This window comes from Orcinus orca, chromosome 7 (assembly GCF_937001465.1).
Source record: "Orcinus orca chromosome 7, mOrcOrc1.1, whole genome shotgun sequence".
Classification (NCBI taxonomy): domain Eukaryota; kingdom Metazoa; phylum Chordata; class Mammalia; order Artiodactyla; family Delphinidae; genus Orcinus; species Orcinus orca.
This window is the reverse complement of record NC_064565.1, coordinates 107,228,899-107,246,231: the sequence shown is the minus strand read 5'-3', so window position 1 is coordinate 107,246,231 and position 17,333 is coordinate 107,228,899. Positions and strand designations below refer to the sequence as shown.

At 39.0% G+C, this 17,333-nt stretch overlaps 1 protein-coding gene across 13 annotated transcripts in view; it reads left to right on the top strand.

Moving 5' to 3' along the window:
• DOCK10 (dedicator of cytokinesis 10) overlaps window positions 1–17,333 on the top strand; it is a 281,482-nt gene that overhangs the window by 200,840 nt on the left and 63,309 nt on the right. For all 13 annotated transcript variants that reach the window (XM_004262638.3, XM_033426521.2, XM_004262637.3 and 10 more), the window contains exons 16-25: window positions 1,890–1,969; window positions 3,768–3,955; window positions 4,458–4,523; window positions 6,258–6,350; window positions 10,265–10,388; window positions 10,585–10,706; window positions 11,079–11,165; window positions 13,832–13,924; window positions 14,367–14,485; window positions 15,726–15,795. In XM_004262638.3, coding sequence (XP_004262686.1) covers window positions 1,890–1,969; window positions 3,768–3,955; window positions 4,458–4,523; window positions 6,258–6,350; window positions 10,265–10,388; window positions 10,585–10,706; window positions 11,079–11,165; window positions 13,832–13,924; window positions 14,367–14,485; window positions 15,726–15,795 — 1,042 coding nt within the window. The remainder of the gene's footprint in view (window positions 1–1,889; window positions 1,970–3,767; window positions 3,956–4,457; window positions 4,524–6,257; window positions 6,351–10,264; window positions 10,389–10,584; window positions 10,707–11,078; window positions 11,166–13,831; window positions 13,925–14,366; window positions 14,486–15,725; window positions 15,796–17,333) is intronic.

The window sequence follows — 17,333 nt, the reverse complement described above, 5'->3', positions numbered from 1 at the left end:
GTGAATACAATAATTCATAATAGTTCTGTCATTCAAATACTTTTGGAAAAGACAATGGAAGTTAGAGCTAAAAGAAGAAAAACATAAAAGTCACAACATTTTTAAAATGAATCACCATATATTCAGCATCTGATGATGGTAAGATCTTTCATGACAAGTGGCTTATCTTAAACTGTTAGTCCCCTGACACAGTCAGGATTCTTGTTCCCTTTGCCCCTTTCCCAAATATTAACTCTCTGCCTCTCCCATCTAAGAGTCAACAATTCCTTATCAATTAATTTTGTTTATCCAAAACAAAAATTATTTATTACTATGAAACAAGCATGATTAATATTTTCTGTATCTTCAATAGAGGATATATTTCTATTTAACTAGAAGGGAAGTTTGTCCAATGTTCTTTTTTGTTCTGGAAAAAAATAAACCTTAGGAAACAAAATAAAAGTGGAATTGAACCAATATTATGTTTTTGTGATTCTACAGGACCGCCCCTTACATGGGGAGACTTTCCTTCCCCTTATCAAACATCATGGTCAAAACCCCTATATCCACTAAGTGGAAATTAAGAATGCTTTTCCTCTTTACTTTTTTCCAAGTTTACTAAAGCCTGAAAAGTTGTAACACTGAGCAGAAGGGAATGGGCAAAACAGGAGAAGACCATACTGTCACAAAACCCATGTTATTGGTGTTCAGCAAAGATAGGTATCACTATGGCATTTAGGGGGCGTCTAGAATACCCAACACCATACTGGTGAGACATCAAATTATTTCATGGATGCCTCACACGTAATGACATTTATTCTCAGTAGTGTGCTGATAAATGTCTACCACTGACCCTCTAGGAGGAAAAACACTGATTTGTATTGATGGCAAATTTCCATGGTGTAAATTCTCCTACCATTGCTGATTTCAAGCTACCAGTGGGGTCTTGCCAAACATGGAGCTGGAAAGAAATGTGCACATCATCATAGAACTTTTCCACCACACAGACAGATGTAAATAACCTCAAGAGCGTGGATCCTTTCCCCTGTAGTAAAGCAGTTACTAAGTGATGAATTTTCAGTACTTCTTACCTTGGCATTTAATGTCATTTGTTTAATATAATTTCATTTTTAATAATGACTGTGTTTTACAGATGGCAGGCAAAATAACTGAAAATTAACAATTAGCTCTCACAGGCTGGGAAGAGCTGCCTCTCGAAGCAGATTTCCTGAGAGGGGTGACACTTGAAACTGTCCTTAGCAACTGTCACCTTACTATAAAAGAAGATAGGGGAGAAGGTTCTAGTAAAGAGGGAGGAAAAGAAAGTCAGGGACTCATGAATTAGAGTGACTGTGGGCACAGGGATAGGTGGTGGAGAAGGGGATCAGGGAAAGGGCCCTTGTCCTCCTGGATTGTTGGTGAAGAGGGAAAAAGCAAACTGTCCACTTACCAGTGGTGGCAAAGACCATCCTTGCTCTCAAAACTTCTTAAAATTCCTCACGAAAGTGAATTATTTAAATCGGTTCAAAGACTAGTACTTTCTGTTAACAAAAACTAAATATTTACCATTTACCAAAACTAACAATTTACATTGCACTCGTTTGGCCATATAAATGTTATCTGAAGTGGTGCAAATAAATTGAAAACATTCTTCAGAATATCTGTAACTTGACCCCTCCCTGATTTTTAATTTTTATTTGCAAAATCACATAAATTTTAGTTTCCAAAATAAAACTAGCTAAATGAAATTATTCACAAGATTGTTTAGGGTCCCACTGTTTATCCTTATCAAAGCTCAGAATTACCATTGTGTGTTTTTTTTCCATGACAACTAGAATAATTCACTGTGTGTGTGTGTGTGTGTGTGTGTGTGTGTGTGTGTGTGTTTCTGTGCTGGTATACTTTCACAGAGCTGACAGAATAAGCAAAATGCAGACCATTCCTGGAAGCCTGGATATCGCTGTTGACAACATTCCTTTGGAGCATCCAAGTATGATGATGATGTCACGGCTTGCTTGTAGAATTTTGAATGTTTAGTGGCTTTTTGGTTAGTTGGTTGGTTGGTTGGATAGTTGGTTTGTTACAAAGGTTTGTTTGGGGATTTTTTTCTCAAGGTTTAGGATAACTGTAATTCATTATCCTATAGAAATTTGGGATGTCTTATTTCTCCATTAAGACAGACTGTAAGTATTGTAGGACAGGAACTATATTCAGGGTGACCTAATATTCATCTGGTATACACCATGCACCGAGCAGGGTGTTAAATTGTATCATTTAATCCTCAAAACCCTGAAGGGTTGCAAATGAGGAAGTCCGGTCCAGATAGATTGATAAACCAATAACCCATAATGAACAATGCCACACTGAACTGTCAAAGGGCTACTCTGAACACGGTACGTTGCCACCCAAGTGGCCATGCAGTAATTATAGGCTGAAAGTTTTTAGACTCTGTTATTACACAGAGAGCATATATCTTTTCCAGAATATGGTCAAAAGTTCTATTTATGTTAGTGAAAATTTAAATTTCAGAAGCAGTTTTATTAACTTATAAATAAGATTTTTCAGAATTTATTTATTAAGTGGTGAGATTAGTTTATTTGGTTTTATTTTCCTTCTAATTACACCTTTTAGTGATGCAAAGAATGAATAAAGGCTTTCTAAAAAGAACTACAAACAGGGAGAGGATTATTACCACAGGATATTTGAATTACCATTAGCACTATTAAGTTTTCCATTCTTATGACTTTTCCACAAATCACTTTAGTATGAAATAAAATGAGCATTCTAACTTAAATCATGGCTCCAAATCACTTTTGTATTGATCGGTGTGAAAAAACAGATGACAAAGTAAGCCATTTCCTCTACCTGATTTGTGGAAGGTTGCTTTTATTACCTAGGGAAAAGAAAAATAACAAAAGAGAAAGCTAAAATATTCTCTTTGAATATCCTATGATATTCTCTGATATCATGGGATATCAGAGAAATTTGAACATATAATAAAAATATTCTAATTGATTTTTGAAGAAAAAAAAAAAGCCTGTAATCTGATTCCCAAGCATATAGCTAACGATATAGCTAAGCGTGGAGCTAACCATGTTGCTTGTTTGAACACAGGAAGATTCCAGATGGGGTAAAGGAAGGTAGAAGGCTTTGCTGTCTTTCAGGGCCACAACTTCAGCCTCCAAACTGCTTAGTGACAAGTTTTGATTTATAAATTCTTACTGGTCTTTTCCCCGCGTAGGCTGTTTTTACAAGGTTAGATTTTAAAAGGTTGTGAAAACTGAAGAGGAAAATAAAATTGTAACTATTAATGCAGAGGGGGATTAGGGCCTATGTTGTAAAATCATTCCATAGGGAAAATTACTATTAAACCAAGTGGTCCTATCAGTAATAAACCCATTGGACAGAGTTTTGTTCCATCATAGAGCAATATTTATAGTGTGATAGCTAAAGTCAGTGGGCTAGTCTTTATCTTAGAATATCTGGTTAGTATGCTCCGAGGATCTCTAGCTAAAGTTTACTTTCTATATGAAGCTTAATACAAAAAGAAAATAGTTATAAATCCAAAAGATTTACCAGTTTTTTGAGATATCAGTTTTGATGTTAAATATATCACTGAGTATCTATCGTGCTTACCTCCTACAAAGTTTTCAGGCCAGCATAATTTAACATAAATTAGTATACAAGCATGGAGTTTCTATTTTGAGTAGATTCATCTTAAAATAGGTTAAGTACTGTTCACTTACAATCATATCAAGTGACAAACTTTTCTTTTCTGATTTTTAAAGACTGTGTAACATCGTCCTTTATCCCTGTCAAGCCTTTCAATGTGACGGCTCAACCAGAACCCACAGTGGAAGTGGAAGAATTTGTTTACGACTCAGCAAAGTATTGCCGTCCTTACAGAGTATACAAAAATCAAATTTACATTTACCCCAAGCACCTCAAGTATGATAGCCAGAAATGTTTCAACAAGGTATGATATGTTTCTGAGATATCATCCTCTCTCTCCACCCTATTTAGACCATATTAAGATGGTTTCTTGAAAGTTCAAATACAAATTACTATAGACTAACACTTTAGAATAGAAAACCATTTGAAGATAATGTTTAATGAGAGACAATGATGAGTTTCACCTTAAAAGTGTTTGAGGATGCACATTTTATAACATATGAGTAAAACTTTCTGAAATCAGCCCTAAATAATTTTGTTCCAAACTTTAGTTTTAGTTTATTAAGAGACTCTGAAAATAGCCTACCTGCACTCTTTCAATATGAGTCTTTTCTTCCCTTTGAAATAATCTCTCCAAATCTTTCTGCTATTTCGGAGCGCTATGAGTAATGCCACAAGAGAATTTTGGCTATTCTGCATTTTTCAGATTTAATTAGAAGCTACTTATTTTAGGCACTTGGATTGTTTTTTGATGTTATTATCTAACAGGAAATTACAATGTCCATTTTCCCTCTCTGTAATTTCAGGCACGAAATATAACCGTGTGCATTGAATTCAAAAATTCCGATGAAGAAGATGCCAAGCCCGTGAAGGTGAGTCCAGCCCATGAGGGAATACAGCACATAGGGGCAGGCAGGTGCCCTGGTTCTCCCCACCACCAAGGGGCTTTTTAGTTTAGTGTCCTGGAAAGAGGAGCAATTCAGTCCATTTGATTTAGATTTCCTAACATGTACCTGATCGAACAGCTACCATTAACTAGATCTATTAGAAATGCCAGTCTCATGGCTCTGCTTAGCTTTTCATGATTTGGAAAAAAGGAAGCCGTTCTAGTGTGTAATCAAGGCAACGATTCCCCTCTGGAAGACTTTGCCGTTTTCAAAGATTAGCCCGCATCTCATGAATTCAGCATGCTTGATTTCAAATGCAGCATCCCAGCTGGGCTTCATGTGGCCTCTGCGGAAGGGCTGCTGCCTACTGGCCTGATGGCTAATGCAGGGGGCCCATGGGGCGCTCACATTTTTGGAAGGTGCGTGTGGCCACCTGCCCGAGGACCTCGGAAATGGCTCTGGGAAGCTGGTCCCTGCTGTTGATCACGCGACTTAATAAGATCAATAAGACTATGAGTTTTATAGGAACTGGGCTGTTTGATCCTATAAAACTGCAACTGGATGGCAGTTTTCAGAGTTTGTATTTGATATATACTGTTTTTATTTTAGGGACTTCAAACAGCATAAAGAAACTTATAAAAATAGAGAGGAAAATTATTTTCAGTGGGCCTGTGGCCAGATCTTCCCAGTTTTGGTGAATCAGAGGAAGGAGATATAGTAAAGGACAAAACTAATTTCTAACTAATCCCCACAATTATCTGAGGTCACCTCTTAAAGCACTCTGTCAGGTACCAATTGTGTTCTCTGTGCTCAGAAGGGTTGTAGCATTATTCAGAAGAACAGTAATCAACTTGAGTGAATGAATCATGCACAATAGAGAGAAAGAGTTCTTTAAAATTGTCCTGAGGCACTCTCAGCATCCCCAGGTTCCAAGTTCCACAATAGCGTTAGCAGCAGGAGAGAAAAAATAAAATGAAATGGAATTGTCAAGCAAACAAAGGCAATGACCAGACGGCGAACACACCAGGGCTGCTAGAGAATCGCTTATGGGGAAAAATCTAAAAAAGAGGAGTACTCGCAGGTACATGTGACCTCTGTTTCATTGCATTCTAAAGCATTACTCAAGAGATACAGCTGACTTCAGTAAAGGGACTCTGAGCCGTGGGCTAAAGGGGCTTTTATGACAAGGAAGGTCCATATCCCATCCCCTGGCCTGATTAGGGGCTGGGACAGAAGAATAACACAATACAGTGGAGCCTGGGACCAGCCCTACCCTTCCAGCTCTCATTCTTGGTTGGGGACTGGCATGTCAGGAGCTGGGGTCAAACCAAGCCTTGTATCACTAAGGACTGATCGCCTTAAACTCTAGACCAGAGCTGGGTACCGTGGGCCGCGAGAATCAGAATTGAACAAAGTATCTCTTATCTTCTGATAATCAAAAGTTAGGTAGTAGTTAATTGATTCAGGTATTCAGTATTGATATAGTATCTACATAGTGAATTAAAGCCTTCATATTTTCTTCAACAGTGCCCTGTTGTGTAATAAATACAGGACAGCAGATCAAAGAAGTTCAAGGTTAATTAGATGTCAGCTCAGCCTGGCAAGTTACCACAAAATGCACCTTTGTCCCAGAATGGGTAACTGAAGAGTTGTGGCCTTTTTGTGCTCAGGGTTAATTTCAGACACTCATAATTATTCAACTCATAACTTTTTAAACAGTGTATTTACGGAAAACCTGGAGGGCCCCTCTTCACCTCAGCCGCCTACACTGCAGTTCTGCACCATTCCCAGAACCCAGATTTCTCAGACGAGGTAAGCCAAGCCTCCACTGCCCCCAGCAGCTCCTTAAAAGATGGGTGAGTGGGTAAGATAATACATGATGACAAACACTCTCTCTAGACTAGTCCTCAGACTAAGGACATACCTTAGCAGGTGTTTACATAACCCAGTTTTAAAAACCACGTTAATTGACAGTTGCTCCAGGACTATGCTGCAAACTCATGTATTTCAGCACAAGATTTTAAAAATGTGATGTTTTTATTATATCATTTCTTTCAAATGAGACTAATTTTTTTCTTTTCTTTTTCATTGGTTAGGGTAACAAACATCGTGTTAGGTAGTTTTTACCAATCAGTAGCGGCATTTCATATCCTAAGGGAAAAAACAAAAAGGGCTAGAATATGAGCCAACTGTTGCTTATAACCCTCATGAACTTGAAGGAGCTTGGACTGCCTCACCTCAAGACCTGCCCTGCCAACTCTCAAGACTCTCTTCTTATGTGCCAGGAACCACGCTATACTCTAAATAGACACTATCTCACTTGATCCACATGGCTTTCTCCAGAGAAACAGAGCCAATAGGAAGATGATAGGTAGAGAGATACATAGGTAGATAGATAGATAGACAGATAGATAGGTACAATTTAATATAAGGTATCAGATCACATCATTATGGAGGCTGAAAAGTCCCACAATCTACCATCTGCACCCAGGAAAGCCATGGGTGTAGTTCAAAGACCTGAGAACCAGAGTGTCTATTGTAGAGTCCAGTCGAGGTCTGAAGGCCTGAAAACCAATAGTGCCAAGAACTGGAGAAGGTCAGCGTTCCAGGTCAAGCAGTCAGGCAGAGAGGAAATTCAACCTTACTCCGCCTTCTTGTTCTGTTCTGGACCTCAGTGGACGAGATGTGCCCACCCACACGTGCACCCACATCTGCTTTGCTCAGTCCACCAATTCAAAGGCTGGTCTCTTCCAGAAACACCCCCACAGACACACTGAGAAATCATGTTTGGCCAGCTCTCTGGGCATCCTGTGGCCCAGTCAAGTTGACACATAAAATTAACCTTCACACCTTCCTAATTTATGGATAAGGAAGCCGGCGATCAGAGAAGCAGCTTTGACAAGGGCACATAACTATGAAGTGACAGTCAAAATTTAAGCCAGCCCATGTGACTCCAGAGCCTGAAGCGTCACTGCTCTGCTATAACCCATATAAAAAAAAAAAAAAAAACTTATATTGGATTAGTAGTAAATGACTATACATATGTCAGCTTGTATTATAAACAGCTTTAGACAAACAAGTTTCAGTGATTAAATTTAATTTCTAACCGTGAAGCTAAGGTCTGAACTAATGCAACCTGCCAATGTGATTTCTGGGATTTAAAATATCACATCTTTTGTATTAGTTTCCTATTGCTACTTGAACAAATTATCACAGTTTCATGGCTTAAATAACACACATTGATTACCTTACGGTTCGGTGGGTCAGAGCTCTGAAATGGGTCCCACAGGGCTGAAATCAGGTGTCAGCAGGCCTCCATTCCTTCTGGAGGTTCTGGGACGAATCCTTACCTTGCCTTTTCCAGTTTCTGGAGACTGCCCTTACTCCTTGGCTTGTGACCCCTTCCAGCAATGTCATTACTCTGACCTCTGTTTCTCGCCTCACATTTCTTACGACCCTGACTCTCCTGCCTTCCTCTGATAAGGACCTTTGCAATTACATTGGGCCCACTGGGCTAATCCAATTTAATCTCCCCATCTCAAAACCCTTAATTTAATCACAGCTGCAAAGTCCCTTTTACTGTGTAAGGAGACATATTCATATATTCTGAGGATTAGGACTTGGGGGGCATCCTGGAGGGCCATTATTCTGCCTATCACACCTTGTTACACGTCAACCATTTATAAACTTCTTAAAAGAACACCAATGAAACCACAGACCTGACTAACCTTATCTCCTTCCTCCACATCCATTTAATGCTCTTAAATTTTTTCCCTATAAATTCAGGACAGAGGTAAAAAAAATAAATAAGGGAAAGGGCTGTTACTACATTACAGAATATTTACTACATTGGTTGACGTCTTGACAAAGCCCATCTGAAAGGTGCATCCTCTGTCAACATATAAGATTTAACGAAGAAAAAGAAAATGTTCTTACGGTTAAGTCTGGCTTTTAATCTCTCTCACGCTCACGTGCTTCCCGGAATCCTTGTAAGAGCCATGAGCTTTTCCACAAGAGAACATGTATATAATGACCTGCCTGGTGAACTCTGCAGTAGATTCAAAACCATTTTCTTCTTTTTTATTGCAAAAGATGATTGCATTAATTATAAACATGAATATAAATTCTTCTAAGGCACTGCTAAAATATAATGTATTTGCAGTATTTGTTACCAAGGAGTGTTAGCATTAATATGTAGTTTACTGGAATTCTTGAACACTTGTTTCAGGCCCATGTATTCCACCTAAAAAAAGAAAATTTCATTCTACTGCATTGTTAGTTATTGTATGTTTGGAACTGTATATTGGCTTTTGTTACCAGGTTAGCATGCTGGTATGTCATGAATATATGTAAGCTGTAAACCATTCTAATTCAGGAGTTCTCAAACCTTACCAGGCACAGAATCACCTGGAAGGCTTGTTAAAACACAGATGACTGGAACCCACCCCAGATTTTTGGATTCCATATGTCTGGGATGGGGCCTGAGAAATTGCATTTCTAAACAACTTTCTCAGAGATGCTGATACTGCTGTTCCAGGGATGACACTGAAAATCTGTGTAATAAATTCTCTCCTGAGCAATGTGACAATAAAGTAACTATATATATAGATGCACAGAGAGTCTAATAAAAACTAGTAGATAATTTGCTTGTCTGTTTATCACCCTATTGCTTGATTTGATTGTTCAAGAAATTACCTAGTTGCTAATATTGAACTGAATGTCACTTACCTGCATGGGATCCTGGGATTCCAGTGTGACATGTGTTCTTGTCCTGGAAGGTCCTATTAATTACTGACTAGTCCATCCTCCTAGTGACTCAAAGCCCCCTAACATCTTTCGCCTTGGTTGCTACCTCTGTATCATCCTACTTTGCAAGGCCGTGGAGGGAATTAAATGACAACCTATGTGACAGAGGTTTGGAAACTGCAAAGCACTATCACATGTAGAAGGTTCCAAAACCTTTCTTTCCAGGAACATGGAGGACGCTCCTCATTAAGTATATTCTTCACCTATATCAATTTTATGTTTTATGTTTTTTTCACAAGTGTCATTTACAGAGGAGAACGTGACCTCTTTCCAAAATGGCTCATTACTTAGTTACCACAGTGTAATTTTTTACACAATACATACCACATACCTTTTCGTGGTTTTTATAACAGATAGATTCCATGCTCCAGTTACATCATTTGCAACTACCATGTTCCTCAACAATGTGACTGTGGATCATCTGGGGTTCTTGCTAAATGCAGATTCTGATTCTGTATGTCTGGGGTAGTGTCTGAGAGTCTGCATCTCTAATCAGCTCCCAAGTGATGCTTATGCAACTGGTCCATGCACACACTCTGGGAGGCAAGGACCTACTCTTCACTCAACTCATGTCCCTTGATGATAGGTCCTTAATCTGTGCCTTATTTACATGCTACTGTCATGTCTGTGTGTGTGTGTGTGTGTGTAATTCATGGTGGTATAAATTATCTAATGAGAAACACTAGGTATTCTAAGTTATCACCACAATAAAGAAGTAAAAATAACATCTTAACACATTACTGCTAGCGGGATGGATATTTATTGAGAGGTAAATCGTACTTCTAGTGCTGACTATTAAATTGTGGACCTAGATTTCAGTGAAAGACTTTTAAAAAGCCTAACATGCCTATGCTTTGTCTTGTCCTGACACTGGGAAAATGATTTCAATCTTCGCCCAGCTGTTATCTCTTTCATTGCAGGTGAAAATTGAGCTACCAACACAACTTCATGAGAAGCACCATATTTTTTTTTCTTTTTATCATGTCACTTGTGACATAAATGCAAAAGCTAACACCAAAAAGAAGGAGGCTCTGGAAACACCAGGTATTGACAGAAAGCAATCTGAGATAGCTGTGCATGTTATCTCTGGAACCTAAATTGGAGAGTATTTGAAAAGCTCTGATTTATTGAGTTTTTTAAAGTGACGTTTTATATTCATAAATGATAAATAGCTTTATTTTTACTCCTCGCCATGAAGATTTGTACTGAAAAGTTTTCCCTTTGTTGTTCCTTTGCACAGTTGGATATGCGTGGCTTCCTCTCATGAGAGATGATCAGATAGCTTCTCAAGAGTACAACATCCCAGTAGCAACAAGCCTGCCTCCGAATTATTTAAGCTTTCAAGATTCTGCAAGTGGAAAGGTATTGAATGATGTATAACTTAAGAGAAAAAATACATGGGCTAAATGGCATGAGGTTATCTTCTTTCTGCTGTTTGAATTAACCCAACCTTGGTGTATGCATCCATTGTAATAAGGAATCAGGTGTACCTATGATACGTCAAATATCTTGTTTAGTTTGTGGCCAGTAGAAATGATCTGTTCAAAATGATCCCCTGGTATCACATTGGTTTCATTGACCAATATTACCAAATGTATTTGCATCTCTTATTTTCCATCTCTATAGGACCGCGAGGTTAATGGGTCAGGATGACAAATTAACGTAAACTAAATAACCTGTTTATTTCCTCTCTCTCAAATTGCCACAGTGACAGTAACAAACTCTTTTTTGCAGCATGGTGGGAGTGACATTAAATGGGTCGATGGTGGCAAACCACTTTTCAAAGTATCGACATTTGTTGTATCAACAGTGAATACTCAGGTGAGTGTGTTGTCCTGAAATATCAAAATCTTCTCTAACACATAAAATCGTAAAGTGTCTCCTAGATTTACAGGAGGAGACTCACCATTCCACAAGGTGTCAGAGAGCAGGTGATCAAAAAGGAAGAATGTTTGTGGCAAAACTGTATCCCTCTTCCAGAAGAGATCGAACGCCCTAACCCATAAAAGCTCAGGCACTACCAAACTGCAAACCAAAATTCCAGTAGCGTATTTATCAAAAGGGCACTTTCCTTGGAAGATGGTTTGCTTCCCATGACAACCCCCGAGTGTTAAAAATATGAAACTTTAAAATAAAGGCTTTGGACCTTTACCTTAAAACTCAGTCTAATTCCCAATCCCTACCCAAGGCTCCTCTCATGGAAAGGCCACGAGGTTGGCAGAACTGTATTTGAGAGTCACCTCGGCCAATTTCTGGCCCAGTGACCCTGGACAGGTCACCTCACCCCTGCAGTCCTGTGTCCTCAGCAGGAAAATGATAACAATAGAAAATCTCAACCTAAGGTGGTTGTGAGGCTCAAAATGAGAAACTGCACGTGAAAATATCTCATGAACTGCAAAACGCTGTACAAATGTAGTTATTATCACTGTCAAATTACCACAAACTCACCCCTTCCATTGCAAGGCAGCTTACTTTACCACACTGTGAGGACTTTTGTGGTACTAATTATAAACAAACTATTGCAAGTACATAGACTACGTATTGCTTCTTTCTTAAATTCAATGTGTACCTGGGTTTTTGGGTGTGTGGTTTTTTGTTTGTTTTTTTGCTTCATGCTGCTTTAACCCTAGCACATACTTGGTTACTAAGAAAAATGAAATAATCCGGGTACCACCATATATTGGATCAAAAGGTCTTTCCGTAACCACTGGTGCCTCAAGCCAAATTTGGTCCTCTTCCCAAGTCCTATGCCCATGACTCCTCAAACCCATCTTTCCTCTGACGCCATCAGCCCCGGTCAAGTCCCACAAAATGGTCCTTCTCCACCAAATCCTGCTTTTATATCTCTCAGAATGCCCCGAGTTTCTCTTTCCCACACCTCCAGCTGCTTTTCTCCAAACTACCCAGGTCTCTCTGTGACTCACCACTACTCTCCTTTCTGCACATCAGCTTCCACCGCCCACGCACTCGTCACCCTGGGGGACACCTTCTTCCTTCCTCCATAGCGGTATTTACCTCAATTTTCAAACACGCCAGGCCCTATCCTGCACTGTACCCTCTGTCTGCTTCATACCTCCAAGATCCAGGGATTTTGTGACACTCAGCCTTTCGTCAGCCAGGAGGGCGATCTCTCCCTCTCTGCCTACCCTCCCCTGATTGGTCTGGGCAGCTCCTACCCAACCTTCAGAGCTTGGCTCTAATGTCGCGTCCTCAAAGAAGCCTTCCCTGTCCCCTAACCCCTCAGATATGCCGTGTCATCTTGTCATACACCCATACAGCACCCTGCTTTCCTTTGAAGCACTTGTCTAATTATGAGCAAATAGGTATGTGTGAAAATCATGGCATGGTACCTGATTTCCCGGGCATAATGGAAGGACCACAGAGTGACTTTTCCTTGCTCCTGACTCTGTCCTCCGTGCCTGACAAGAACCTGGCACATAGACAGCTTTCAATAAATAACTGTCGAATAAATGAAGTGAAACTGAAAATATACACACACGCACGCACACGCACACAAATACCCCGACTTGAGGGGAACCCCAACCACAGATGCCCTCTAGAACTGACAAAGGCCAGAGAAACCCCCAGAGAGTGCACCTACACTAAAAGTCTGTATTCCACTTCCTGACTTCATAACTTTGACCCTCAACACAGAACTTAGGCATTTCCAAGGTGACACCCTTTTCAGGAAAGAGCATTAAAGGGCTGATTAGTTTGCTTAGGCTGCCATAACAAAATACCAGACTGGGTGGCTTAAACAACAGAAATGTATTTTCTCACAGGTCTAGAGGCTGGAAGTCTGAGATCAAGGTGTCAGCAGAGTTGGCTTCTTCCAAGGCCTCTCTCCTTGGCTTTCCTCTGTGTGTGCACATCCAAGTTTACTCTTCCATGAGGACGTCAGTCATATTGGACTAGGGCCACCCTAACTAATTACCTCTTTAAAGACCTTATCTTCAAATATCATTACATCTGGAGGTACTGGGAATTAGGACTTCAACATATGGGTCTGGGGAGTCAAGTTTTATCTCATGATGTCAGGTGGACGTCATAATTTTTTTATTAACTCTGACATTTTAAGTCCGAAAATATCTGTATGCATTTTAAACTGTACCCATTCTCGTGTGTGTTAAAGAATAGGTAAGAAAAATTGGTAGAAGTCTGTGGAAGGAAGATGACAGAAGACACCTTAAAAAGAAAGAAAGGAAAGAACAGAGACAAGGGAAGTAATTCTCTAGCCATTATCATGTGGCCCGGAAAGAAAACAAATCTCTGAGAGTGAAATAGGAGAGAGAGGGGACTTCGTAGTTCAGGTCAAGCCCTCTGTGTGCTGGAATGCCTGTGAAAATGAGAGGTCTGTCACTATGCCTCCTGGACAAAGCACCTCACATCAAGGCATCTTGTCCTACAGAAGGGCTCACCTCCCATCACCATGATTGTTCCACAGCTTACATGTCATCAAAAATCAAGACTTTCTTTTGCTGTTTCAGGATCCACATGTGAACGCATTTTTCCGACAGTGCCAAAAAAGGGAGAAAGATATGTCTCAGTCACCTACCTCGAGTTTCGTCCGTTCTTGTAAGGTAACATGACATGCAAATAGCTGCAATGGTCTCCAGGGTAGAAATGGGCAAAACAGACCTTTACGTTTTGCATTGAGCAGCAAACTAAGGGGTAATTATTATCGAAGATTTTTAAACACCTTATCAATTCAGAGACTAAATGATTTTATTTCACAATTCCTAAAAGGTGTCTGTGTGTTCATTAAAAAATAAGCAAAGATCAGTTTCTCCAAAATAAAAATGATTGAAAATCAGAATCAATTGACTCTAAATTAGTTAATTAGATGTAGAGTCCTTGTAACATTACCCCCATGCCTTTATGTCATGCTAAATGCCATGAAAAGTAAAGTCAAACAAAAGTGAGCTACAGTAGTCATATTCAAGTTCTGAAGAACGTCAGTAAAAGAATGTGCTTTAAATTTAATCAATGGCCTTTTTTTTTTTTGTCCTGCCAATTTAACAGAACTTACTGAATGTGGAAAAGATTCATGCAATCATGAGTTTTCTGCCGGTAATCTTGAATCAGCTCTTCAGGGTTCTGGTGCAGAATGAAGAAGACGAAATAAGCACAACTGTGACCAGGTATCCATAGCACAGCCTTAGGGGAAGAGGTTTTATAAGCTGTGGTTACACACAACTTTGATTATAACCGAATGGCCACCTGATTGTGTATGCTTGCATTTCGTTCGAATACGTATCTCAAAGTTAAGTATGTCTCACTCTTGAGTTCTTACCTTCTAATCATCTATTACTATCATTCAAGTAAAGTTTTAGACCTCTTTTTTAACTTTGTGTTTTTAATTAAACTTTTTATTTTGAGATAGAGGCACATGCAGTTGTAAGAAATAATGCAGAGAGAGTCCATGTTCTCTTTAGATGTTCCCAATGGTGGCATTGTGCAAAACTGTAGGACAATATCACTCCAAGAATATTAACATTGATAGAATCAGGAGACAGAATATTCCCATCCCCACAAGGATCCCTCATGTTGGCCTTTTATTGACACACTTACTTCTTTGGCATCTCAAACCCCACTCCTTGCCCCGGACAACTACTAATCTGTTCTCCATCTCTAAAATTTTGTTACTTTAAGAATTTTATATATATTATTTTGAAATTTTATATATAATAGGAATATATAAAATTTTATAGTATGTTAAAATATACTCTATGCTCCACATATTCATATAATAAATTGATGAGTTTATTATATATTCTATTTTCAATTCATATATAAATTATATATTTTATATATATATATATGGATATGGAATTATATAGTATCACGGTATATAACCTTTGGGGATTGGCTTTTTTCACTCAGCATAATTCTCTGGAGATTCATCCAGGTTGTTGCAACAATCAATCATCTTAAACTAATCAGTTTTTCCAAAAGCATGTATATAACACCTCTAGGTTGGAACACTAGCCCTTTTAAAGTGGAACATGATAGTTGGAGGTTAAAGAAGTTTTAATAAGGTACTAAAAATGATCCCTTTTCCAAGAAGACAATGTCAGCAAACACATAGACCATAATAGCACATACAACTTGGGCAAAAATGTCTCCAGTATGGTATTGCAGCCATAATACATTACTTATAGCGTAGTGTTTAGAGATTTCATGGTTGGAAATGGCTAACAGGTATTGTAGATGTTAAACACCCAGTATTGGGGGATAAGGGGGGCGGGGAGAGTCTGAAATTGGTTCGTTCATTCATTCAACAACGATTAAGCACCCAGTTTACCAAGCACTCCAGTGACAAACCAAGTGGTATTTTCCTGCCTTCTCCAGAAAGTCCACTCAACAGCATTGCTTTTCCAGGGTTCTGACTGACATCGTGACCAAGTGCCATGAGGAGCAGCTGGACCACTGTGTCCAGTCCTATATTAAGGTACAAAATTGCCACTTGGGCATTGGTCATATCCCCTTGTGCTGTGTGGCTTTTCTCACTTCCTGTCTGCAACAAGTGGGAAGTTTCCCCCTTTAGCTAGAACGGTGCCTACCACAGTCGTATCAGACATTCCCCTTAGCTACTTAGAATTCCTTCTTTTTGCATCGATGGGCTCAATGTATTGTTTCAATGTATAAATGTATAAATAATGTGTACATGTGCAAATGAATATATATATGGGGAGAGAGAGCAAAGAAAGAGAGGAGAAAACTAAAGTATTGTCCTTTGAAGTCAACATTACAAATAAATGAAATCCCTCTATAAATTTAAGGAAGATGTTTCCTGTTGGTTTGTTGAATGTGCTATGTTTCTTCTGTAATGTTTTCTTAGCTCTTTTTATTGTTTTCTCAGGCATTATTTCATTTTCCCAGTTACTGTATATTTGTACCTGCTTCTGGTATGTTAAGTCCTTTATCCTCTGGCATGAACCACTAGCCCATCCCATCAGTGTGCACTGCATCCTTCAGTGGCCTCCGTCAGATGTTCACTCGGATATGTTTATATTCTCATTTTCAGTTGGCCTGTGACTTAATGCCAGTGAACTTGTGATGATGTTTGTACATTATAGTTCCAACCTAAAAGTCATCTTCTTGAGTGAAGAGAAAAAATCCACCCAGAGATAAATGAAAGTACCTTATATTCCTTTATGATGCATAGAGGACCTAAATTTCAATATTTATGCACAGATTGTATCTTTAAGAGACAGAGACCTTTTTATTAAAAGATATATTCCATTAATATATAGATAGACATTTATCCATATATTTTAGGTGTCTAGAAAGGTGACTAGAGAAGAATTTGGCGTCTTCTGTGACAGAAATGCTCCTGTAAAAGGAAGTAACTAGAAATTTTATTCTGGAATGAACCCTTCTGGGATACCATCAGTGAGGAATTTTTCTCATTACAGTTTTATATTTACATGTTTTCTACCTGTCAGAAATGTTAGATGTCTTCCCAAATATCTAAGTATGAGTGTATGCCATTCCTTAAAATAGCCCATACGCCAAAAAGAGCTTCTTCTCAATAATTTCCCCATGGTATAATTTTACCCAATAAGATCTACAATTCAACTGCAGAAGGCCAGTTCCACCTACAAATGCCTTTTTAGTTTGCTCTCTAAGACAGAGTCATAGCTTACTTTTATAGGGTATTGAAGACTTTACTGTTCAACAGAAATCATCTATAGAACTTTCATTCTCTCGACACTTAACCCAGTTTTCCATTTCAATGGCCAAAGGGGCTGAGAAGAAAAAAAATTCCCCAATCCTTATTACACAAAGTCATCTCCTTTTCAACACACATATTATTTACCTTGTTCCAATGGAATCACTGAAAATTGCATTGAGAACCCACTGACGTTGCAGTTATTTTTGTGACAGCCGAGGCTAGTTCCTGGGGAGAGCCTTAAATCAGCTCTCAGATGTTATCTGTCATGCTCCTGGAGCATTGTCCTGGAAATGCACCCTGGAAAGGTCTTT